General features: G+C 42.6%; 2 protein-coding genes across 13 annotated transcripts in view; one reads left to right on the top strand and one right to left on the bottom strand.

Moving 5' to 3' along the window:
* ARG1 (arginase 1) overlaps positions 1-1,335 on the top strand; it is a 75,684-nt gene extending 74,349 nt beyond the window's left edge. For all 3 annotated transcript variants that reach the window (XM_050949847.1, XM_050949843.1, XM_050949844.1), the window contains one exon: positions 935-1,335. In XM_050949847.1, the coding sequence (XP_050805804.1) occupies positions 935-1,083 (149 nt within the window). In that variant the 3' untranslated portion in view covers positions 1,084-1,335. The remainder of the gene's footprint in view (positions 1-934) is intronic.
* The window catches only part of MED23 (mediator complex subunit 23), a 111,853-nt gene that overhangs the window by 52,038 nt on the left and 36,358 nt on the right, over positions 1-23,457 (bottom strand). For 3 of the 10 annotated variants that reach the window (XM_050949450.1, XM_050949454.1, XM_050949457.1), the window contains 8 exons: positions 22,803-23,019; positions 21,857-22,093; positions 20,479-20,644; positions 19,360-19,432; positions 16,883-17,097; positions 15,535-15,655; positions 10,905-11,036; positions 7,262-9,902 (listed from right to left, as the gene is read on the bottom strand). In XM_050949450.1, the coding sequence (XP_050805407.1) occupies positions 9,744-9,902; positions 10,905-11,036; positions 15,535-15,655; positions 16,883-17,097; positions 19,360-19,432; positions 20,479-20,644; positions 21,857-22,093; positions 22,803-23,019 (1,320 nt within the window). In that variant the 3' untranslated portion in view covers positions 7,262-9,743. Of the gene's footprint in view, positions 1-7,261; positions 9,903-10,904; positions 11,037-15,534; positions 15,656-16,882; positions 17,098-17,172; positions 17,622-19,359; positions 19,433-20,478; positions 20,645-21,856; positions 22,094-22,802; positions 23,020-23,457 lie in introns of those variants that run through there. The other 7 variants (XR_007773882.1, XR_007773881.1, XM_050949456.1 and 4 more) reach the window with 5 other exon arrangements.

Genomic DNA, 23,457 nt, shown 5'->3' with positions numbered 1-23,457 from the left:
GGAAGGGACAGAGTAGTGAGTTAACTAGCAGGTTTTGCATACCGAGATGATCTGGAACCAAAGGTTCAAATCTCCTCAACATGTCCGCATCCTTCCTTCAGAGAGATAAACTACCATAGAGCTTACTCTCTGTGCCGGGTTTTTGGGAATGGCCTTTAACTGAGATCCTCCTATCTGCTCTCATAGCACATCTTGCATAAATTGGGATTTACTACTGTCCAGAGGCTACATTTCCCATGCTGTCCCTACTTTGTAGCACTCTGGGATCTGCATAGCTGTTGCACTCCCACCACAGCTACTTGTGTTTTAGTGGCATTTAGTTTGTGAAGTGCTTTGTCAATTCACTGGAACGCAGGTGTTCGATAAAATGTAAAAACAGATACAAAGAAGGTTAGATGTCACCTGCAACTTTGTAGTATGGGAGCCCCAACAGCATAGAGCTGATGTAGCTGGCTCCTACACCCCTTGGTCTAGACGACATATTGGGGGTGGGACTGAATGGGTCCTGGGCAAGGAGGGGGAAGTAGCCAGAGCATTCTGCACTTTGGCTGTGCCTCAGGTACTGTATGAACCCTTGGGGACAAAGCTAGCTGGTTCAAATTAGAGTAGCCCCCGAACGATGCCTGAGGCTGAGGATTAGAGTCCTAACTAGCTCTCTGATACCAGCTCCTTGTTGTGGTGTCCAGCAGAAGATGAGCACAGTAGAATATCTGACTCTATCTTCATCCTACGCTGGGAAAAGGCACACTACTGGTTGAGTCTTCTTATACTAGCCTTTTTTAATGTTGTTAAAGAACAAAGGCAAAACCTAACGGGGGAAAATACATCCTGCCTTGGAACCTCTGTGGTAGTGAGTTTGGAATTTCTTGACCTGAAAAGAAAATTATCTATCAATTGAAAGTTTTCTCAGTATAACTATCATTTGTTATTGCAGGGTTGCTATCAGCAGTAGATATAGTGGAGATCAATCCGCGTCTTGGGAAGACACAAGAAGGCGTTGACTCAACAGTCAACACAGCTATTTCAATTATCTTGTCCTGTTTTGGTAAAGCACGTGAAGGTTCTCATAGTTGCAGTTGCTGAATATCCCAGCCACAAAAATCCATTTGAACATATACAATTATGTTCCAAGAAGTTTTTTAATCCTAAAGTATAACAACATTTTGTTAATGCCAATTGCTTACTGAATGACTTTGGTAACCTCAAGCACAAAAATACGTTTTTCATCAAAGCTCAGAAACTAATGAGACAGTAATTGTCACTTGTGTTAATGGAGGCTGCTGAAGTATTACCATAATTTTATTACCACCATTGCATTAAATCACATTATACTACTATTTACTGATCTTGTTTTCATTGCGTTCTATGAAGTTCTTGGAAAAAGAAAGTGGACATTTTTCTAATGCACTAAACTAAGTTTTCTGGAAGAAAATGCAAACTGTTAGTACTAGATAATCCTTCAACAAATTTCTACATGCAAAAACAACCCCCTATGTAGTAAGTAACTTTACTTTAGCTCATCTTCTGCATTACTAAAACTTGAGTCAACACATTCAACATGTTATCTTACAAATTAAAAAGAAATTGACATTTTAAAATATCAAGTAACTGCATCTGGGAAGTAGTTTTATAATGGGTATGTATGTTTCATTATAAATGAAATATCAATTAACATTATATTGAAATTTTGCAGACAGACTAATATGCATATGTGCTCTAGGCATTATTTTGGGGATGTTCTATTGTCTGTGTTTTATAAGAGGTCAGGATAGATGATCACAATGGTCTTTTCTGGCCTTGGAATCTATAGCTCTATGAAACCATGGAATTAAAATGTACCATATAAGTTCCCTCCAGCGGCTAATAACTAAACTGAATCTTTTCCAAAGACTGATCTCAGTTAAGTCAGATAACTTTGGCATTACAGACAGTTGCTCAAGTCTTACTAGAGGAGTTTCCTCTGATCAAATACATTTATATACAAAAATACCTAGGGTGACCATATTTCCCTAAGGAAAAACAGAACACTGTGTAGGGTAGCCTGAGCCCTTCCCCCCACCCCACACCTCTTAGAGGGGGCTGGCATCACCGCTCACCCATTCCCTTGCATGTTCCTCCGCACCCCACTTTTCTGACAAAAGTGGGCATTTGTCCCATTTGCTCTTGAGAATTGATCAAGTTGACAAGAGCAAACAGAACACGTGCCCACTTTTACCAAAAAAAGTCAGGACAGCTGGGACAGGACTTAAAAAAGGGACTGTCCTGGCCAAAAGAGGACATATAGTCACTCTAAAAATATCAGATAGATAAATGGTCAGCCACGTGGATTCCTCTGCATTCTCCATGCTGCCTCCTACACAGAGAACAATCTCTCAATTCTTATGCAGCAGGCCCTTCTTTCACCTCCTGCAAATCTGATTATTCAAACCTGCTGTGTTTGCCACAAACATTAACCCATGCTGCCATTGCCTGGGCAGTTGAGGGTCTCACTTTCAGCTTTAAAAACTGCAATCAGCCACCCAAATGTAGGACTGAAATTGTTCACAAACTATGCTTCGCTGTGATAGTCATTTAAAGCATGAATAAAAAAGCGCAACTTCTAACCTAGAGCATTCAGTCCAAAGTAGGCAACATTAGGCAAACAATCATTTCTTTTTAGACCACTGATGGTTAAGATAAGAGATTAAAGGACTCTCACATCAGACAATGCTGGTGTCTGTTTCTCTTGGTAAGGTACCTCATTCCAACTGTCTAGGGCAGCAGTTCTCAATCCACAGCCCACAGGCCGCATGTGGCCCAATGAGCACACAGCTGCAGCCCAGCTCAGTTGTGCTAAAGGCCCACCTACATGCCCGGAGTCTGCCAGGTTCAGAGCTGTCCGGCATGAAGGGGTCTGGCTGGGCTGCCCCACCACCCATGTGGCGGGGATGGGGTTGGGGCTTTTGGCTTGCACTGCATAGCGGGAATCTGGGGTCAGGGGCTCCAGCAGGCCCTCCAGAGTTGAGGCCTGGGGCAGCCATCCAGCCCCTCAAGCTCTGGGGTCCGGGGCAGCCACGCAGCAGGTGTCTGGGGTTGGGGCAGCTGGCCAGCCTTGCAAGCTGCAGGGTCTGGATCCAGGTCAGCTAGCTGGCCCCACAAGCTCTGAAGTCCGGGTCCAGGGAAGCCCACCCGCCCGCCCTGTGTGCTCCAGGGCAGCCGGACGGTCCCTTGGGGTCCAGGGCTGCTGGTTGGACTGGCAGGGTTCGGAATCTGGGCAGCCAGCTAGCCCCGTGAGCTCCAGGATCTTACTGAAATTGCAGGAGGAAGGCAGGCAGGCAGAAGCCCATCCACATCTAAAGGCCCCTCCCCCAGCCTTGCAGAAGGAGCCACTGGACCCGGGATCCAACTGAAGGCGAGGTACAACTAAAGAAGAACAGGGCAGGGAGTGGGGGTCATAGGTTCAAACTAGGGATCTGGATGGAGACACTAAGCAGAGAAACCGAGACAGCCGCACAGCTCCTCAAAGTTGTCTAGGAAGCCAGCAGACGCTGCCCACAGGAACTCTGCCAGGATATGTGAGAGAAAGGAGGAATGGAAATAGGCGCCACAGTCACAGGGCACCTTCCCATCCAGCATCCTCCTCTTGCTATTGTATATATGGCCACTTCGGAGCTTGCCAGATCTTTCAAGCCGTGCCAAAGGAACAACTCTACAAGGCAGGAGGAGGTTGACTAGGAGGTCTTGCAACTTCATGGGGCCATGGTCAGAGTGTGTGTATCTGAAAAGGTGTGGGGAGAAGTGCAGCCGGAAGCTGAACAGGAGGTGCTGGAGGAGCTGGAATAGGGGCTGCAACCTAGCGCATTCAAGACAGACATGCGTCAGGGTCTCCCTCACACAGCAAAAGAGCAGGCATCGGGGGTGGGGGTGAACCACGCCAGGTACACGCCCGTGCTTACGGCTCTATTGAGGAACCACCAAGCAAAATCCCGGGTGGGCCATGGGACTAGGGTGAAATATAGGCTGATCCACTGGGTTCCTCACCCTCTACAGGTGGTAGAAAGTCCTGCCTCTTGGTATTGTGCCAGAACACAACGGTGAAGAAGTGAAATGTGTGGAGAATGAAATGTGTAGTGCTGTTCCCTTGGTGTGGTTCAAAAGGTTTCCAGGGTGGGCAGCTTGCCGGAACAGCGGGGCCCAGGGCAGCTGTGTGGCGAGATCCAGGGTAGCCAGCTGTCCCTATGGGGCCCAGGGCAGGCAGTTGGGTGGCCCGCCCAGCGAGGGATGGGGTCATGGCTGCCGCTGCCTTGTGGGCCACAGGGGCCAGGTAGCAATGCGCAAACGGTGGTCTAGGGTGACAACCTCGGAAGCCTGCTAATGAGCTTTGCACACACATCAAAAGGAGACTATATCCCAACATGTTTATGTATTTTAAAAATACTCAAACCTATTGGATAGTAATTCTACCACCTAGCTAAAGACAGAATGACTTAGGAGACTGTTAATGGGACAGAGAGCCTTTCAGCTTTATGTGACAGGTTCAAACCCAGGCTGGTAGTGGCCAAACATTATTTTTTGATGGCCTAAGTCCAATTTCACATTTTGTCAGATCTCCACAGGCCAGGAACTGAAGGTGCTTAGACACTGAGCTACTGAACCCATTTAAGTACACAGGTAGACACTAGATGGATGGAGAGGGCTAATTTACATTGTTGCAGCTTGCTTAGTGAAGAAACAAAAGATTTCAGGCCCCAATTTTAAAGGGTGAGAAAAACCTCACAGGTTTTAGGGTTACCAATAGCTCTAAACATTTGCTCCTAAAGGCAAGAGGCCAAATTCTCTCTTATTCTCCATGCAAGACCAATGACTGTAAATAGGTGCTACAAAGAACTGCAGATGTATATTCTAGTCCCAGGACAACCCCAAGAATTATTTCTACGTAGTACAGGACTATTCTGTAGTGTGCTGGCACATAGTAGTTGCTATTGTTCTGTCAGAGGGCACACACGTACCAATAATGAAGCTTGATACTTATACAGCATTTTTCATTCATACATCTTAGTCCTGTTTAGAAAGGTGAGCAAATATCATCTCAGTTTTACAGAGGAGTAAATTGAAATAGAGAGAGGAAAGTGATTTGACCAAAGCGATATAGCAGACCTGGGAACAGAACTCAGCCCTTCTGCGTCCCAACCCTATCAATTGACATTTTGGCTCTGCCCCAGAATAACTTCTGGAGAGGCCTCTGGAGAAGCAGAATAAACTTCCAAGATGCGTACTGGATTCATGGAGAGCACCTAGGTGCAGTGTGTTACCAAATCCAGTCTTGCAGACACAAGAATCACTTAACTCAACTTTGGAATGGAGCAAGACAGCTTTTCAAGCAGCATGCAGAAGTACTACTGTTCCTCTTCTAAATTGTTGTGAAGTTGTATCCCTTATGCAAACTGTAAGATGAATATAGGTAATATAATTACTCACACTGGACCACTTGTTCGAATCTTGAGGGGTATGAATGATTTAAAAGATAGAAGGCACTATATGTCAAGATGCTAACACTATTCATAGATTCACAGATTCTAGGACTGGAAAGGACCTCCAGAGGTCATCCAGTCCAGTCCGCTGCCCTCATGGCAGGACCAAATACTGTCTAGACCATCCCTGATAGACATTTATCTAACCTACTCTTAAATATCTCCAGAGATGGAGATTCCACAACCTCCCTAGGCAATTTATTCCAGTGTTTAACCACTCTGACAGTTAGGAACTTTTTCCTAATGTCCAACCTAAACCTCCCTTGCTGCAGTTTAAGCCCATGGTTTCTTGTTCTAGCCTTAGAGGCTAAGGTGAACAAGTTTTCTCCCTCCTCCTGATGACAGCCTTTTAGATACCTGAAAACTGCTATCATGTCCCCTCTCAGTCTTCTCTTTTCCAAAATAAACAAACCCAATGTTTCAGCCTTCCTTCGTAGTTCATGTTCTCAAGACCTTTAATCATTCTTGCTGCTCTTCTCTGGACCCTCTCCAATTTCTTCACATCTTTCTTGAAATGCGGTGCCCAGAACTGGACACAATACTCCAGTTGAGGCCTAACCAGCGCAGAGTAGAGCAGAAGAATGACTTCTCGTGTCTTGCTCATAACATACCTGTTAATGCATCTCAGAATCACGTTTGCTTTTTTCGCAACAGCATCACATTGTTGACTCATATTTAGCTTGTGGTCCACTATAACCCCTAGATCTCTTTCTGCCATACTCCTTCCTAGACAGTCTCTTCCCATTTTGTATGTGTGAAACTGATTTTTCCTCCCTAAGTGGAGCACTTTGCATTTGTGTCTGTTAAACTTCATCCTGTTTGCCTCAGATCATTTCTCCAATTTGTCCAGATCATTTTGAATTATGACCCTGTCCTCCAAAGCAGTTGCAATCCCTCCCAGTTTGGTATCATCTGCAAACTTAATAAGTGGACTTTCTATGCCAATATTTAAGTCGCTGATGAATATATTGAACAGAGCCGGTCCCAAAACAGACCCCTGCGGAATCTCACTTGTTATACCTTTCCAGCAGGATTGGGAACCATTACTAACTACTCTTTGAGTACGGTTATCCAGCCAGTTATGCACCTACCTTATAGTAGCCCCATCTAAATTGTATTTGCCTAGTTTATCAATAAGAATATCATGCGAGACCTTATCAAATGCCTTACTAAAGTCTAGGTATACCACATCCACTGCTTCTCCATCATCCACAAGACTCGTTATCCTATCAAAGAAAGCTTTAAGATTGGTTTGACACTGTCATGGTATAATTCCCCACTCTGAACCTTAGCGTCCAAAAGATGGGGTACCAGCATGAATTCCTCTAAGCTCAATTACCAGCTTAGTACTTGTAGCGCTGCCACCAACCAGGAATTCCAGTGCCTGGTACACTCTGATCCCCCCAAAACCTTGCCCGGGGACCCCCAAGACCCAGTCCCTCAGAATCTTAACACAAGGAAAGTAAATCCTTTCCCTCATTGTTGCCTTTCCCAGGCTTCCCTTCCCTGGGTTACCCTGGAAGATCACTGTGATTCAAACTCCTTGAATCTTAAAACAGAGAGGAAAATGCACCTTTCCCCCCTCCTTCTCTCTCCCCCTCCCAGACTCTCCCTGAGAGAGAAAGTAATCCTAACACAGAGAGAAATTAATCTCTCTCTCCCCCTTCCCTCCTTTCTCCCCACCAATTCCCTGGTGAATCCAGACCCCGTCCCCTGGGATATCACACCAGAATAAAAAAAAAACAATTAGGTTCTTAAAACAAGAAAAGCTTTTAATTAAAGAAAGAAAAAACAGTAAAAATTATCTTTGTAAATTTAAAATGGAATAGGTACAGGGTCTTTCAGCTACAGACACTGGGAATACCCTCCCAGCCTAAGTATACAAGTACAAATTAAAATCCTTTCAGCAAAATACACATTTGAACTCCTCCCAACCAAATACACATTTGCAAATAAAGAAAACAAACATAAGCCTAACTTGCCTTATCACCTAGTACTTACTATTTTGAATCTATAAGAACCTGTATCAGGGAGATTGGAGAGAAACCTGGTTGCATGTCTGGTCACTCTCAGAACCCAGAGAGAACCACCACCAAAAACAGCACACACAAAAACTTCCCTTCCTCAAGATTTGAAAGTATCCTGTTCCCTGATTGGTCCTCTGGTCAGGTGACAGCCAGGCTCACTGAACGTGTTAACCCTTTACAGGCAAAAGAGACATGACGTACTCCTGTTCTATTAACCCTTAAATATCTGTTTATGACAGACACGATTTGCTCTTTACAAATCCATGCTGGCTATTCCCTATCGCCTTACCACCTTCCAAGTGTTTGCAGATGATTTCCTTAATTACTTGCTCCATTATCTATGCCAGGTGTTGACTACGCAGACTGATATGAAGAATTCTTTCTACAGAATAAATACTATTTTTATAGCACCAGGGCTTTTAGCAGGAGGTGCTCATGAGGCCTAACCTTACTAAACTTGTCAGTTCTGTGGAGATCATCGTCTGAGATGTATCGTTGTAGAACTGAAGATTTAGGACACAGGAGTTAATTAGAACATCTAAATCTATTTTTAAACTGAAGAGCACGGCAAATAAATAATAAGGCATAAGATGGCAAACAGTATTACCATAAACTTCAAGGGTTTTTTTTAATTAAAAAATTCTTTGAAGATGTCAAATATGATCAATATTTCACAAGTCGTAACTGAGACTATTTTCACTTTTGTTATCCAGTCATACTTGGTAAACAACTGACAGTACAAATACACAAATAACGTTTGAAGAATTAAAGTAGTGGATTACACAAACCTAAAATAAAGCTTAGATATGATAAAAATCCATCCATTACTGACTAGTAAAAATTACACCATTTCCCAACTAAGGAAGATAAATATCAACTAGCAAATCTTAACTGAATCCACAGATTTTAAACATAGTTCTATTTTAGATGGTCTTTGGCTAATAATCTAGCAGTCTGTTAGTTCGTGCCAAATCAAAGCCACTGCTCATCTATTTACTTTAATGAAGACATCAGTAAATTCCCTACTTTACAAGAGTCATCCACAGTCTCTAAAGAGACTAAGGTCAGGTCTACATTACAAACTTACGTTGGTGTAACTACAGTGCTCAAGGGTGTGAAAAATCCACACCCCTTGAGTAACGTAGTCATACCAATCTAGCCCCCAGTGTATACAGTGCTGGCAATGGGGGGTGGCTTCTCCTGTTGACATAACTACCACCTCTCATGGAGGTGGATTAGCTAAGCCAACACAAGATGCTCTCCTATCAGTGCAGCAGTGTCTTCACTAAAGTACTGCAGCTATGCTGCTGCAGTGCTGTATGTGCAGACAAGCCCTAACTCCCCAACTGAAGAAAGCATTTAAATACATCCTTAAATTTAATCAGATATGCAAGTCCCATTGACTTACATCACTGGAACTTAAGCATGTAGTTAAGCACCCTCCCTGTGGGACTAAGCTTGTTTATATAATCAAAAATCAAGAACATTAATTCTCCCCACTCAATCTCTTCATGAGTAGGAGGTCAACTAAAAGGGCTTTGTGCATGCAAGATCTGACTGTGCTGCCTCTACTCATGTTGGATGGTACCTTATTACATGGGTAGCCCCACTGACTTCAAAAAGGCAGTACTCAAGAGGAGTGAGGTTATCAATATCTGTGCCCTAGTGATGAAGTAGACAGTACTGGTGAATTACAATTGAAGTGACCATCTTTATGTTTAGTCCATGGATTAATATTCGATCCCAGGGTTTGAAGAGAGAATCTGGCTGACATTTAGGATTAACGTTTTCATTTAAAAGAAAACTAGGTTTTTATATACCACCATGCTAGGCACCTCTGAAAAAAGCTCATATAGACAGATAGAAAGAAGGAAAACTACGATGGCTTGAAGAGGGATACGGAGCCGCTTTACAAAATAGTCATCTTCTCATACATCCACAAATGACACTGCTTGCAGCATACCTTTGACCAGTTCAACACATACCTTACCTAGTCTCTGATATAAATAGACAGGAAGAGTGGCATGCAGGTGAGGCAAAAACTGATTCACCACACAAATGAAAATGAAGCAGCAGGCTGGAGATAGTTCTCTTCACTTGTTACACAATGTCACCAAGTTCAGGCCAAAGAGAGTTTCATCCTGGTCAATAGAAAAGAGTCTTCACATAGACACCGGTGTGATGTCCTGTTCTATTGTGTTACTGGCTAAGCAACATTAACAGGCACTTGGCTATGCTGTGGTGCTGGAGACCCGCTGTTGATGGATTGCTGAGGAAGAGCAGCTGGCTCCATTTTGCTGATATGTGTTATGAAACGTAGACGGAGTTTCAAAGACGGCCTTAAATTGCAAATAATTTTCTCTACCTATAAAAAACAAAAAAAAAGACCCCTCAGGATATATCTACACTGTGGAAGGGAGTATGCTCCCTAGTGCAGGCAAATGGACACGCACCAGCTCTTCTCAAGCTAATGTGCTAAACACTCAACATAGCTGGGGGATAGCAAGAGCAGCGGCTTGGGCTAGCCACTCAAGCAAATTCTCGGGGGACTGGGCAGGTTTGTGCTCAGGCTACTCACCTGAGCAGCCACTTGTGCTATCCTGGCTACACTGGTTGCCCATCCCTCTTCCCACACTGGGAAGTATGTTCCCGGCTGCCATTTAGACGTGTCCACAAAAGTATTATCAAAACAAAGTAATTTGACACATTTTAATGCAAGAGAAGAATGATACCCTAGAACAGTACGGCAAGATGGATTTATCGTAAACGCAACCTAAATGAATCCCTGAATCTTCTCCGTTCTCATCTCAAAACCTCCTCTGTCTAGGACTCAAGCAAACCCATGTAAAATGCATTCAGGAAACATAACACGTATCTGGACTTTGCACTTTGTTACAAAATAGAAACCTGGATCAGGTTTCAGCAAAAGATTCAATAAAGTTCAAGAAACCTTTTGGTGAACAAGGGATGATTTATGCTTTTGCAAAAACACCAGATGAAATTTGGTTATTTAATTTGAACCCAAAGCTCAAAGTTAAACTCAGAAGGTGTAGATTGAAATAGCACAAAAATCTAAACATAAATGCTTATGATGTTTATATAGCAGCACTCCTGTTGCCATCTCAAAGAAAATCAAACTCTAGTCACAATTTCCCTGCGGTCTGAAATTTGTCTCCAAATCTGGCATATAGCTTTTAACTACGAAAAACTGTGCCGGTAATTGATTGGGATCGTACATAGACTGATCAGCTCTGAAAGGTTTTGTGATCCTTTTACATTTAAGATCATACACAAAAAGAGATCATGGTACAAATTGTTATATTAAATGTAACCTTGCTTTTAGCTTCAAGGTATATTGTTCGCTTACTTGATCTTTCACACTGTCTCCAGTAAACATGTACTTCATATGATATAAGAAATCACATATGGGATCCATGTAGTTCAGATGCGTACTGCATTGGTCCACATCCAGAAGCATTTCATAAAACGCCACCCCAATCTGTTTTCATACATAAAAAACACACGAAAACAAAAAGTTTAACACATTTGCTGTCTGGATTTACATGCTATATTTTTAAGTTTACTCTTTTGTGAAGGAGAAATACATTATGTGCATCTTCTACTTATCTGATCTTCCTGTTAAACATTTGCTTTCTTGTGAAACTCTAAGGTTATGTCTACAGTATGAACCAGCAATGTGATTCTCCTGCTCATGTACATATGCTCACGGAGGCTCTCATTGAGCTAGCACGAGTACAAAGAGCAGCGTGGCCATGGTAGCACAGGAAGCAGCAGTAGAGGCACGGTTGTGTCGAATACATATCGACTCGTTTCAGGTGGGTTTGTACTAGGCCTGGCCTACAGCTGCACTGCTATTTGTACTCGTACTAGCTCGATGAGAGCCAGCACGAGTATGCGTACATGAGCAAGGGAATCACCTCCCAGCTCATAGCATACATGTAGCCTATCTAGCCCCAAGGTGCCTCACTTTGGAAATTACAATAATTTAATAACCTTCCAAAAATCTGAATTATGGTCCTTTTATTTATGTAGTTTGATACTTAATGCTTTTAATCAATCAGCTTTTTAGTAGGTTGAGTCAGCAAACTATTCCTCTTCAGCAAAGTACTTAGCACAAACTTAAGTCTCATTGACTGAAACAGACTTTAAGCATGTGTTTATGGGATTTGCTGGACTCCTAGTGAGAGTGCTACACCAATACAGAATAAGATTTTAAAGTCTCCTATTAGTTGATGGGCCTAAACTAATGCTAATTAATGTACAGTGGAACCTAAAGTTGGGCAAACTATGGGTGCGTTTGTTTGTTTAATATATTCTTTTAACTGTTCATGAATTCTCCATGAACAGATCATGATTTGAAAGAATGTTTGTTTGTATTTAATAAACAAATGTTTTGTGCAAACATGTTTCAGCCTAGGGGTATTTAACAATTGATCTCTACGATTAGTCACCTAAGTCAAGAGGTATTTGTTCCCTATTTGAGAGGCAGAGGATAAAGTGAATATGTCATCGGGACTTCGATTCTCTCAGGAACAAAGTGAGAATTTTATGGAGAAGTAACGAGGTGGTCAGTGGACTAAAGCGAATAAGAAATTTGAAGTCTTTTCCCTTTACTTTTCTAGAAGAGCATTATATTCTTGCTCTGAAGGTGGAATACAGATATAAAAAAATCTATTTTCTTCCTGAGGGAAGAGAGAAAGAAGCCACTGGAGGCAATATTTAGTGGCTGTTTACAGTATACAGGACTCAGAAGTGTGCTAGGCACTTTATAGAAATGTATAAAAAGATGCTCTTTTCTGCCCTGAATAGTTTATTTTTCTTCTTTTTTATTCTTCAATCTTTTTGCTGTAAGGTTTAGGAAATCAGTGCTGGCATATGATGGAATTTGTTGCAGTGTTGTCTTTCTATAGTGACGTGTTATTATTTAAAGAAACATTAAGGGCTGCCTAAAAAACAGAATATGCATTTTTTGTGGTTTTGTAAGTCTAAAGAAATAAAATTAAACCCCAGAGTCAGGATAAGGTAATAGGTGACGGTGATAAAGATCTTAAGATCCACAGCACAGACCTCTACCAGTTGAGATAACAGAATAAGGTAGCCATAGTCAGTTGCTAGCCTGTATGTAGACCAGCCACTAGAGGGAGATAAGATACACACTGTTACCTGACAACAGAGGAATGTAAAAACTCAGGATTCCTGAGTTAAATTTCAAATTCTGGAGAGGAGTATTCTCTAGCAGTTAAAGACCTCTCTCCTCCTGTGTCCCCAGGCTGTTTGGCCCACCTCTGTTCCTATTCATTCCCCTGTTTGTGTCTATATACTCCGCCCTCACTCTTTTCTCCTCCTTCCCCATTGCTGCTATTCACCCCACCAGCTCCTGTCACCAAGCCCTGACTCCTATCTCCTTCTGCTGTCCTCCTCATCCTCTGAGTCTTGCAATTCCCTATCTCTCTCTTTCTCTCTGCCCTACCCCTCCTGCAATCCAGTCAGGGTAGATCTTCCTAATTCTCCATGCTGCTGGGGTACCACCAAAGGGAGCACTGAGAATCTTCAGAGAATTTAGCTGCTACACCAGGGGTGGGCAAACTTTCTGGCCTGAGGGCCGCATCAGGTTTTGGAAATTGTATGGAGGGCCAGCTAGGGAAGGGAGTTGTGGCCCGGCCCCCACCTCCTATCAGGGCAGCTCCAGGCCCCAGCATGCCAAGCGCGTGCTTTGGGCGGCATGCCGCGGGGGGTGCTCTGCTGGTCGCCGGGAGGGCAGCAGGCAGGGTCTGCTGATCCACCGGAGCCGCGAGACCGGCGAACGGCAGAGCGCCCCCCACAGCATGCCGCCGTGCTTGGGCTGGCGAAATGTCTAGAGCTGCCCCTGCCTCCTATCCGCCACTCCCCCTTAGGACTTCTGCCCCATTCAACCCTCCTTTTCCTTCCTGACTGCCCCCCTGGGACTCCTGCCCCATCCACCACTCCGCTGCCTGTCCCCTGACCACCTCCGGAACCCACATCTTTGACTGCCCCCCACCACCCCATCAACCCCTCCTCTCATTCCTGATGGCCCCCCTGGAACCCCTGTCCCATCCATCCACCCCCTCCTTCCTGACTGCCCCACCCTGGGACACCTGCCCCCATTCAACCCTGTTCCCTGCGCTCTGACTGCTCCGACCCCATCCACACTCCCGCCCCCTGACCACCACTCTCAACTCCCCTACCCTCTATCCAACCCCTCCTGCTTCCTGCTCTCTTACCGCGCTGCCTGGAGCACTGGTGGCTGGCGACACTACAGCTGTGCTGCCCGGCAGGAGCCAGGCCACGCTACTACCACCGCACAGCACAGAACACTGCACCGTGCTGCCCCAGGAGCTCCCAGCCCTGCCGTTCAGAGCATTGAGCCAGTGGCAGGGTGCATTGAGGCTCTGGGAGAGGGGAGAACAGCAGGGGAGGGGCTGGAGGTAGCCTAACGGCCCAGGAGCTCAGGGGCCAGACAGGAGGGGCCGGCAGGCCACCGTAGTTTGCCCACCTCTGTGCTACCTGCTAATAAGTCTCTACTCAGCATGTCAAAATAGTGACCTGTCAGGGGCTTATAACTTGGCCAAATTTGGGAAAATTTCACATGGATGGCAAGATGCATCCATGACACTTAGGTGACTCCCTTGCCAAATTTCAAGCATTTATTCCAAAACATGAAAGTAATGAAACAATGGCAAGATTTATACATTTTTAAAAAATAGACATGGGTACAGTGGAACCATTTTAAGTAAAACTTTACAAAAATATTCAACCTGAGGCAGATACCCATCACCAAAAATTTTAACTTGAAAAGCTGAAGTTTGGCCAAGTTGTACACCCCTGAAAAAGGGTCTTATAATTTGGTCCCTACCATATCCATGGCCACGAAAAATGCAACACGGATCATGAAATCCAGTCACCCTCTGGGAAATCTGGTCTTTTGTGTGCTTTTAACCTCTACTATACCGATTTCACAGGGGGTTCTAACCAAAAGGGGAGTTACAGGGAGGGCAAAAGGTTATTTTAGGGGGGTCATGGTATTGCCACCCTTACTTCTGCTCTGCCTTCAGAGCTGGGTGGCTGCAGAGTGGCAGCTGTTTTCCGGATGCCCAGCTCTAAAGGCAGCACCCCACCAACACAGCGCAGAAGTACAGGTGGCAATACCATATCATGCTACCCTTACTTCTGCGCTTCTGCCTTCAGAGCTGGGCCCCCGAAGCGTGGTGGCTGCTGACTGAGGACTCAGCTCTGCAGGCAGCAGCCTAGAAATAAGGGAGGCAACACCGCAACATGCCACCCTTCTTTCTGTGCTGCTTCTGGCAGTGACACTGCCTTCAGAGCTGGGCTCCCAGCCAGCAGCCACCACTCTCCAGCTGCCCAGCTCTGAAGGCTGCACCACCATCAGCAGCAGTGTAGAAGTAAGGGTAGAAGTACCGCAAGCCCCCCTACAATAACTCTGCAACTCTCTCACCCTGCCAACAACTCCTTTTTGGGCCACGACCCCTACAATTACAACACTGTGAAATTTCAGATTTAAATAGCTGAAATCATGACCTTTATGATTTTTAAAATCCTATGATAGTGAAATTGACCAAAATGGACCATGAATTTGGTAGGGCCTTACCAAAGGAGAGCATTGGGCAACCTTAACTAAAGGCTTAACTAGCGCAACCAGTCCTGTCTACAATGTATTATGCATACACTGCACAAGTGATAAAGTGTGTGTATATATTTGACTTGATGTTTAATTACTTTAAATGCTAAGTTTATTGTATATTAAAAAGTAATAAATTTTCAATAAGCTGGTGGGTTCGCTCCCTTCAAGTAGCAAGCTCCATGAAAGCACAGGGTTCTGTTCACACAGAGCTCATTGCAGGACTGAGGCTTTAATTTCAAAGATTTCCCCCTGCTTTTGAGTTTCAAAGACCAGACAGAATTAGACTATAAAAGCCAGGACAAGAGCTATATTTTACCTCTATCATACATCGTGTCCTCTCTTGCTGAAATCGCTGTAGAAAAGGACCAACAAGGTGGTAAACATAAAGTAACTGGAATTCTGTCTTCACTATGGGTATCAAGACTTCAGTGAGGAATCTGCAGTATTTCAAACAGGACACATCACTATTTTGTACATTTATCTTATGTTAAAAGTAGTCATGCCACATTCAATATGATCGTCACTCATTAGGCTCAGACATTCATGACTGAATTTAAGGTTTTCTTGTTCTACCTCAGACGGGTTGGGAGTGACAGCATTTTGCTATGGTGGAAATTCCGTCAAAGTGTTTCATCCTCCCCTAAAATCCAAACTCGAGTCCTCATGTTAAAAATGACTGAACACTTGCCGAATAACACTCACAGAACTGTACTCAGTATGTCAGCAAAACTAGCCATAGGGATCATGACTGAGCTACGAATGGTTTACATAGTCCCAAGGACTAGAAGCTGCCTAGGCTCACCCAAGATCAGCCTGCAGAATGAAAGGAAGAGGCAAATGCAGGCCTCTTTGGTAGTGACATGGCACTAAATCACTGAATAGGGTCACCTGATTGTCACTAGTACTTCATGCCATCTCCCACTTATGTAGACAACGATAAATCCAGGACAGAATATTAAAAGGTGACCTGAAAAGCTAAAATGGAAGCTTTTAGCTGAGTTAACCTCCACACCCCGCTCCACTCTGAACGCTCCCATTAATAAGGCAGTACGGAAATACATTTTAACTAGATTTTTAATGAACCGCAAGGTATGAAATGCTACAGCTTCTTGGCTTTCTAAGGACATTTCCAAGTGTATCACTGCAATGTCTGCTTTAAAGCACTTGCCCCACTGGCAACAAAGGAGTTTTTCATCCCAGATAGGGCTTGAACCCACAATCCCTGGTTTAGGAAGCCAATGCCTTATCCATTAGGCCACTGGGCCTACAAAGATTAAAGACAAAATTACATGGAGATGATCATAATGAATGGCATTAAGCAAGTGTACAGCCACTACCTGTATAAGCTGCACCCAAACTGTAATTAGTAAGGAAAAACCAAACACAAGCTAAATGAGATAACATTTGCTTTACATCATACCCTGAAGGCTATCACAGATTGGTGGAGAGCCCAAAGATATAGATAAAAGAGACAAGAACCAGCTCAAAAAAACGCCCAAAACCCTACCATCACCCATGTTTCAGAGGATTTTTTTTTATTACTTGTTCTGATTTGCTTTCTCTCTCTGCCACACACTTCCTTGTGTACATATTGTGATGTTGCACACAATACAGACAGGGTGTCAAAAGTGTACTTTAAATTATCAGTTACCCATTATACATACTTTGGAATGAGGGAAAGTTGGCCAATGCTAGAATGGTGCCACACGGCATGTGCCAATGCCAAAGTGTAGCTACAGCTCATCTCAGAGTAAGACTGATGGCAAGCTGTGAAGTCAAAGAGCTGGAATGGGTAACCAACCCACTCTGTCTCTGATGTCAAACTAGAACTGTTGATTACACTGACAATTCGATCATGGAGGACAATCCAGTATGGCTCCTGGCAAAACAAAAAACCCCAAATGATTGTTATTCTTTTAATTTTTAGAAGAAAAGTAACACTTTCTCCCCCACCTCCCTCAGATTACTGTAAATTATTAAAAATATTTATATAAAACATTCTTAATTTACACAAAAAGTTTACCTACTCATTTCCTGACAAAGATCTTAATATCTAAAAAAGACAAGATATCACCAGTCCAGGAGAGAAGCAGCCTGGGGATTGTTAATGAAAAGAAGAGTGGAGGGACTGTTTGAAAATAAGGAATTTAAAGAGTGATCTGAAGCAGAAAAGAGTGGCAGTTGGTGGCAGAGGATCAGGGAACTGTTCCAGGCATAGGAACAATAGAAGACACAAGCTAAGAACATAAGAACGGCCATAATGGATCAGATCAATGGTCCATCTTGCCCAGTATCCTGTCTTCCAACAGTGGCCAATGCCAGGTGCTTCAGAAGGAATTAATAGAATGGGTAATCATCAAGTGATCCATCTGTCGTCCACTCCCAGTTTCTGGCAAACAGAGGCTGGGGACAAGGATGGGAAAAGGAGACTGTCATAACATTTCTTCCCAGATCTGGACCTTAGCGTCCAAAATATGGGTGTTAGCATGAAAACCCACAAGCTTAGTTACCAGCTTGGACCTGGTAATTGCTGCCACCAGCCAGGAATTATACAGTGCCTAGCTCACTGTGGTCTCCCCAGAACCTTCCCTGGGGGACCCCCAGACTCAGATGCCTTGAGTCTTACAACAAAGGGAAATAACCCCTTCCCCTTGTCTCCTTGTTACTTCCTCCCAGGCTCCCCTCCCTGGACGACCCTAGGAGATTCCCTGCTTCCAGTCCTGGAAACACAAGTACCGAGAGATCTAATCTCTCTTCCCCCTCACCCAGAAGGTATGCAAAGTCAGGCTTAGTAAATCTAACACAAAGAGATTTTCCCCCTGACTTCTTCCTCCCACCAATTCCCTGGTGAGCTGCAGACTCAATTCCCTGGAGTCCCCACTAAAGAAAAAACTCCAACAGGTCTTAAAAAGAAAGCTTTATATAAAAAGAATGAAAAAGGACATAAAATGGTCTCTGTATTGAGGTGACAATATACAGGGTCAATTGCTTAAAGACAAAAATGAACAAACAGCCTTATCAAAAAAGAATACAATTTAAACCATTCCAGCAACTACACACATGTAAATACAAAAAAACAATATAAACCTATTGTCTTACTATCCTTGTACTTACAACTTGGAAACAGAAGATTAGAAAGCCAGGAGATAGAAAAATCACTCTCAGAGCCGAGAGAAAGAACAGACCAAGAACAAAGGACTCACACCCAAAACTTCCCTCCACCCAGATTTGAAAAAGTCTTGTTTCCTGATTGGTCCTCTGGTCAGGTATTTCAGGTTACTGTTGTTACCCCTTTACAGGTAAAAGAACATTAACCCTTAGCTATCTGTTTATGACAGAGACAAAGGGAGGTCTTAAGGTAGGAGACTGTAGGGAGCAAAGAAAGCAGAGATGGAGGAACCTGTAGATGAAGATGAGACGCTTACATTTTTTACAACGAGAAATAGGAAGACAATGGAGCGTTTCAAAGGGATGCGTGATATAACTGGGGAAGGCGTGGAAATAACTTTGGTAGATCAAGTGGAAAGGGGACCAGAGCAGAAAAGGGGTGAAAAAGGGAAATTAAATAAAAAATATTCAGTGTTGAAGCTGAGTCATCAAACACTAAAACTCAGCATTTTCAAAAGATAAAAGTCTCTGCTGTAACAATTTAAACTCAATTATACATATTTCCTATTCTTGTTTTCCTTGTTAAATTTTACACTATTTTTCTATGATTTATTCCTATTCCATTATGCTCAATAAAGTTATATGAGATATGCAGAGTTAATGTTACATCAGACTTCTTATCTTAGAGAATTTTCTGACTTCATTCTCAAACTTAAACACTGCACAAGAAATTTTCTGTAGTTAATGTATAGCAAAACTTTATTTTCCCATAAGGTACTGAGGAAACAAGATTGTGAAAAAATCCAGTTTTTGTGCTTCCTCTCCCCGCAATGCCAAAGTGGGTTTGGTCAGACAATGAAGGACAAAGCACAGGTGTTTCATAAGCTTCCCAGTGCCTTTTGGAACTACTCCAGGTGCATCAGAAAAAAAACTCGTTGCACTAATCCCGCACAGAGATTACACTATATCAGCTTTTATGGAAGAATGAATTCTCTTCTCTGTTCAGAAAATTTTAAAATACATACAGACTCACTGGTAAGGCTGTGATAATCAGTCCAATAGCATTCATCCAAGCTGTGATATTCTCTCTTGGCACCAGAGGCTGACTACAAATAGGGAGGGGGAAAAAAAGTCTGCAGTTAGATAAGATTTCTCATGACTTTTTGATGTATTTATGAGGAATGAAATATATTCAGAAAGTAATTATAGACATTTTGTCTTAAGAAAAAGCTATATATACAAACGTGTGACTATGTGGTTTATTTAACTGGTTAGTTGAGTACCACATTGACACTGCATGGAAAACTTTTTAAACAATTTTGTTCCTGTAACATGTTTTCTTTTAAGATATTTTCATTAGAGGCATTTGTACAAATAAAGTCTTCAGAGTGATATCGGTTCCTTTGATGACTCATTTCTCCATCATCTCAAAGCCTGCATCAGGGCAACCTTCCTTGGCTGAGTAAGGTGGGAAAGGAATCTTTTCTTTCAATCTATCATTACCACTCAGAGATGGCCATCTGAGTCACTGATTAAATGCAAGGTGCTTCGTCCCTTTACAATTCTTTCAGCACCTGTGGCCCAAAAAGCAAGTCAGTGATCTTAGGAATCAAGTCCAAATGTCTCATGTGGCAACACAGAACGAGATCTGTAAAATGCAGTTCCAATATCACATGGTAACAATGAAAATTATGACAACAGATATTAAATGTATATAAAAATTTAAACTATGATGCATTTTTGGACCTCAGGCATCCTACCAATTTTTCTGCTTTCCTCCCTTCAGTCAAAGATCATTTGTTGCAGCAACTGATGGCCCTCCCCCTCTGGATGTGGACTGCTATACATGACTCCTTTCCCCTCCTGTTAATGCCTATGAACACACTGGACAAGTTGCTGACAAATGTATGGTACTTCCTCCATCTCTCCCACATGAAATTGAGTCTCAGCCAACACCAGCACTGGGATCTAAGGTACTGCATAGGTATTCACCACACACATTTTTTGTTCTTGGCTCTTAGAATGGCATCCAACAGCATACTGCTCACCGCCCAAGGATATCAATATATAAAACAATGTTTAAGAAAAGGACGTTTCAGAACCAGTTAGCAATTTGTAACCACTGTACTGCTTTTTGTAGAGAGCAATGTACCTCTTTAACACAACATTTAGTAGTGCGTTGCCCACATCCTTTCCTGGAACAGCCAAAGCCATGAGTTCAACACAGGTAACATGAAGAGCATGGGCAGCTGGGTTAGGAAACTCATTGAATCTCCAGTCGCAGTTTGGAAATGGACCAGGTGACTTGCCAGCCATAGGTAACAATGATTAAGGAAAACAACAAATTCCCACATGGGGACTGGTAAGAAGTAAACAATGTAGTTTTGCATGTACAAAATGTATTTAACACAAAATATATCTAATACACAAACAAAACAATAAAGTCCCACAAATTCCTGATAATGTGTGTACTTTTTATATACACACACAGAGTACTGAATGAAACTAAAGGCCACAGTCAATCAAAGGCACATATTTAAGATAAGTCAGTTATTGGAAAGCATTTTTTAAATAAATATCTAGAGAAATATCTGTAAATATAGAAACCCATACATACACACAACACAACAGATACTTTTCTGACAGGAAGATCTATTGGGTATGGGCCATGTCACAGTTCATTTACACTAAACCTAAGATATTTTGTTTATTAGAAAAATGGTGAAAATTTTCTACACTATTAATAATCTGTTTTGAAGTATATTGTTAAATGTAAACATAGTACTCATATTAGCATTAGGTGGCAACACTGAAAAACATTAAACTCTTGAATAGACAAAGAACAAATAACAGTGATTATCTGATTGCCACTGAAAATTAGAGGTGTTCTAGATCAACAACACCAAGTGTTTTTTTTCTACTTATAGGACAGTGGAATCACTGGCATCATTAGACGCTTAAAACTTATGTAAACTAGGGGTTGATATGCTTTTAGTTTCCCTCAATCAGAGAGACAAGTCCAGCTCCGCTGAAGTTGGACATCTCAGCAAAGTAGAGGAAATGGTGGAGCTGTGGGAGGAGGAGAACAAAGGTGCACAGAGAACTAGCCAACTTCTCAGCAGGTTGGCATTAGAGAAAAGGGGAAGAGGATGGCCAGGGAGAGTCAGGGCAGATCTATGCTACAGGGCTAAATCAACCTAATTATGCAACTCCAGCTATGTGAATAACCTGAGGTCGATTTATTGCAGTGTCTACACCACGCTGGGTCCCGCTGACTTACCTTATGCTTCTAGTTCTGGTGGAGTGCCGGAGTCAACGGAAGAGCGATCGGTGATCGATTTAGCGAGACTTCACTAGACTCGCTAAATCGACTGCCGTGGATCAACTGTCAAGCGTCGATCCCCTGGTAAGTGGAGACAAGCCCTCAGTCCTATAGTGTTTCAACTGTATGGAACATAACCAAACTCTGGTGAACTGAAACTACAATGCTGTTAATTTTCCTTAAGCACAAATCATTATAAAAAGGATATTGTCAACTAGTCTTCCAATCAGTTTGCAATAATAAGTGTCATCGGGGATCCATGGATTATCTTCTCGTACATTCATAGCAGATTTGATATAAGTGTCACTTAGACACCAGCCTTGTGGTCGATTATCTTTGAGAGAACCAATGATGGCATGGACAAGCTTCCGCTTGAGGTTTGTGCGCTCTCTGAGATGCCTCTCGTAATAATGAAGAGTATTGTATAGGTATGTCACTGGACGGTCTGTCAACAAACCCCCCCATAAACAATGTAGCATCGCACTTAATTTTACATTGGTAATAGTAAGCTTATGCGAAATTAAGGTTGATGTAAAAACAGATATACGAAGTAGAAATGCTTCATGTTTTTATCGTTGCTGTACCACTATGTTAAATGAAACTGGACAAAAAGTGTACCTGAAACGAGGCCAGAACCAATATTTCTATGTTTGTGATATTGTTTAAAAAATTATTTACAAATAAGTTAACTCCTCCTACAAGGCCTCTCTATATACAAAGCATTAGAGAGCATCTCATGGGGAGACCTTGACAAGAAACAAGGAGTAAAAAGAACAAGACTGACACTGTTGTGCCATTATTACAACATGGTTTGCATCACACTCAACATGATTACAACCAAGTTAAAAAAAAACTGTGTTTGAACCCTGCTGAGAAGGAAGAGGATGAATAGAGTGGGTAGCATTAAACAAGGTTCTTGCTAACAAAGTTTACTATATTAAAGCCCATACAACACTGAAACAGCTAGATCAGCATTCAAAAAGAGTCAGCCATTATGGTTCTAATAGTAAACCAAGTTGCTCTTCAAAACAGACAATTAGCTAATAAGGTTTGGTTTCCCATTGTGGACAGGACTTTACTGATATGCACCATGATGAAGAATCTGTAGTGATTGTATCGCAAGTATAAAGAGCTAATGGGCTTGAAGAGCTTACCATGGAATTTGTATAAGCCTCCTAGATGATCCAATAGAGTCTCCAGGGACTTGGACACTGGAAGCAATTCCAGAAATCTGTGGATTACAATATCAAATACTGGCAGGAAACGGAGGCACACATTTCCAAAGTAGATGGGTAGGTACTGGGGTTGGATCTGAACAGGAGGGTTGACCTGTTCTGCCAACCCTTCAAAATACAGCTTTTCAGGATATTTCTGTAGAAATCAAAAACAGATTATTTTAAAAAGGTATACGGAAAACATTACTGAGTACTTGCAATACTTAAAAAATGTACTGAAGCTACCTTGTACTCTAATCTGTAGACCCTCCGTAACAATTTGGAGAAGGTATGAACATAGTAACTACATATAACTGGACAAAATATAATAATCTCATTTTTTCTTGAAAAAGTATTTTAAAAAAGAGAGAGAGCTTCAGAGTCACTAAAACTGGTGCAGGGAGGTATAAAGTACTAAAAGGAAATTAATCCTGATATCAGGCAGCCAGTGACACCATCATTTATCCACCCTTCATGTCAAAGACTCCAACGAAAGAAATCAACTCTATTTAACATTATATGTCTCCCCTGGAGCCTAAGAACAGTGGTCTGCCATGTGCGGAATCAACACATTAAAAACAATTTGTATGAGATT

The sequence above is a fragment of the Gopherus flavomarginatus genome, chromosome 4, assembly GCF_025201925.1.
Source record: "Gopherus flavomarginatus isolate rGopFla2 chromosome 4, rGopFla2.mat.asm, whole genome shotgun sequence".
Classification (NCBI taxonomy): Eukaryota; Metazoa; Chordata; order Testudines; family Testudinidae; genus Gopherus; species Gopherus flavomarginatus.
The sequence above is the reverse complement of the archived record's forward strand: the minus strand, read 5'-3'. Positions and strand labels throughout refer to the sequence as shown.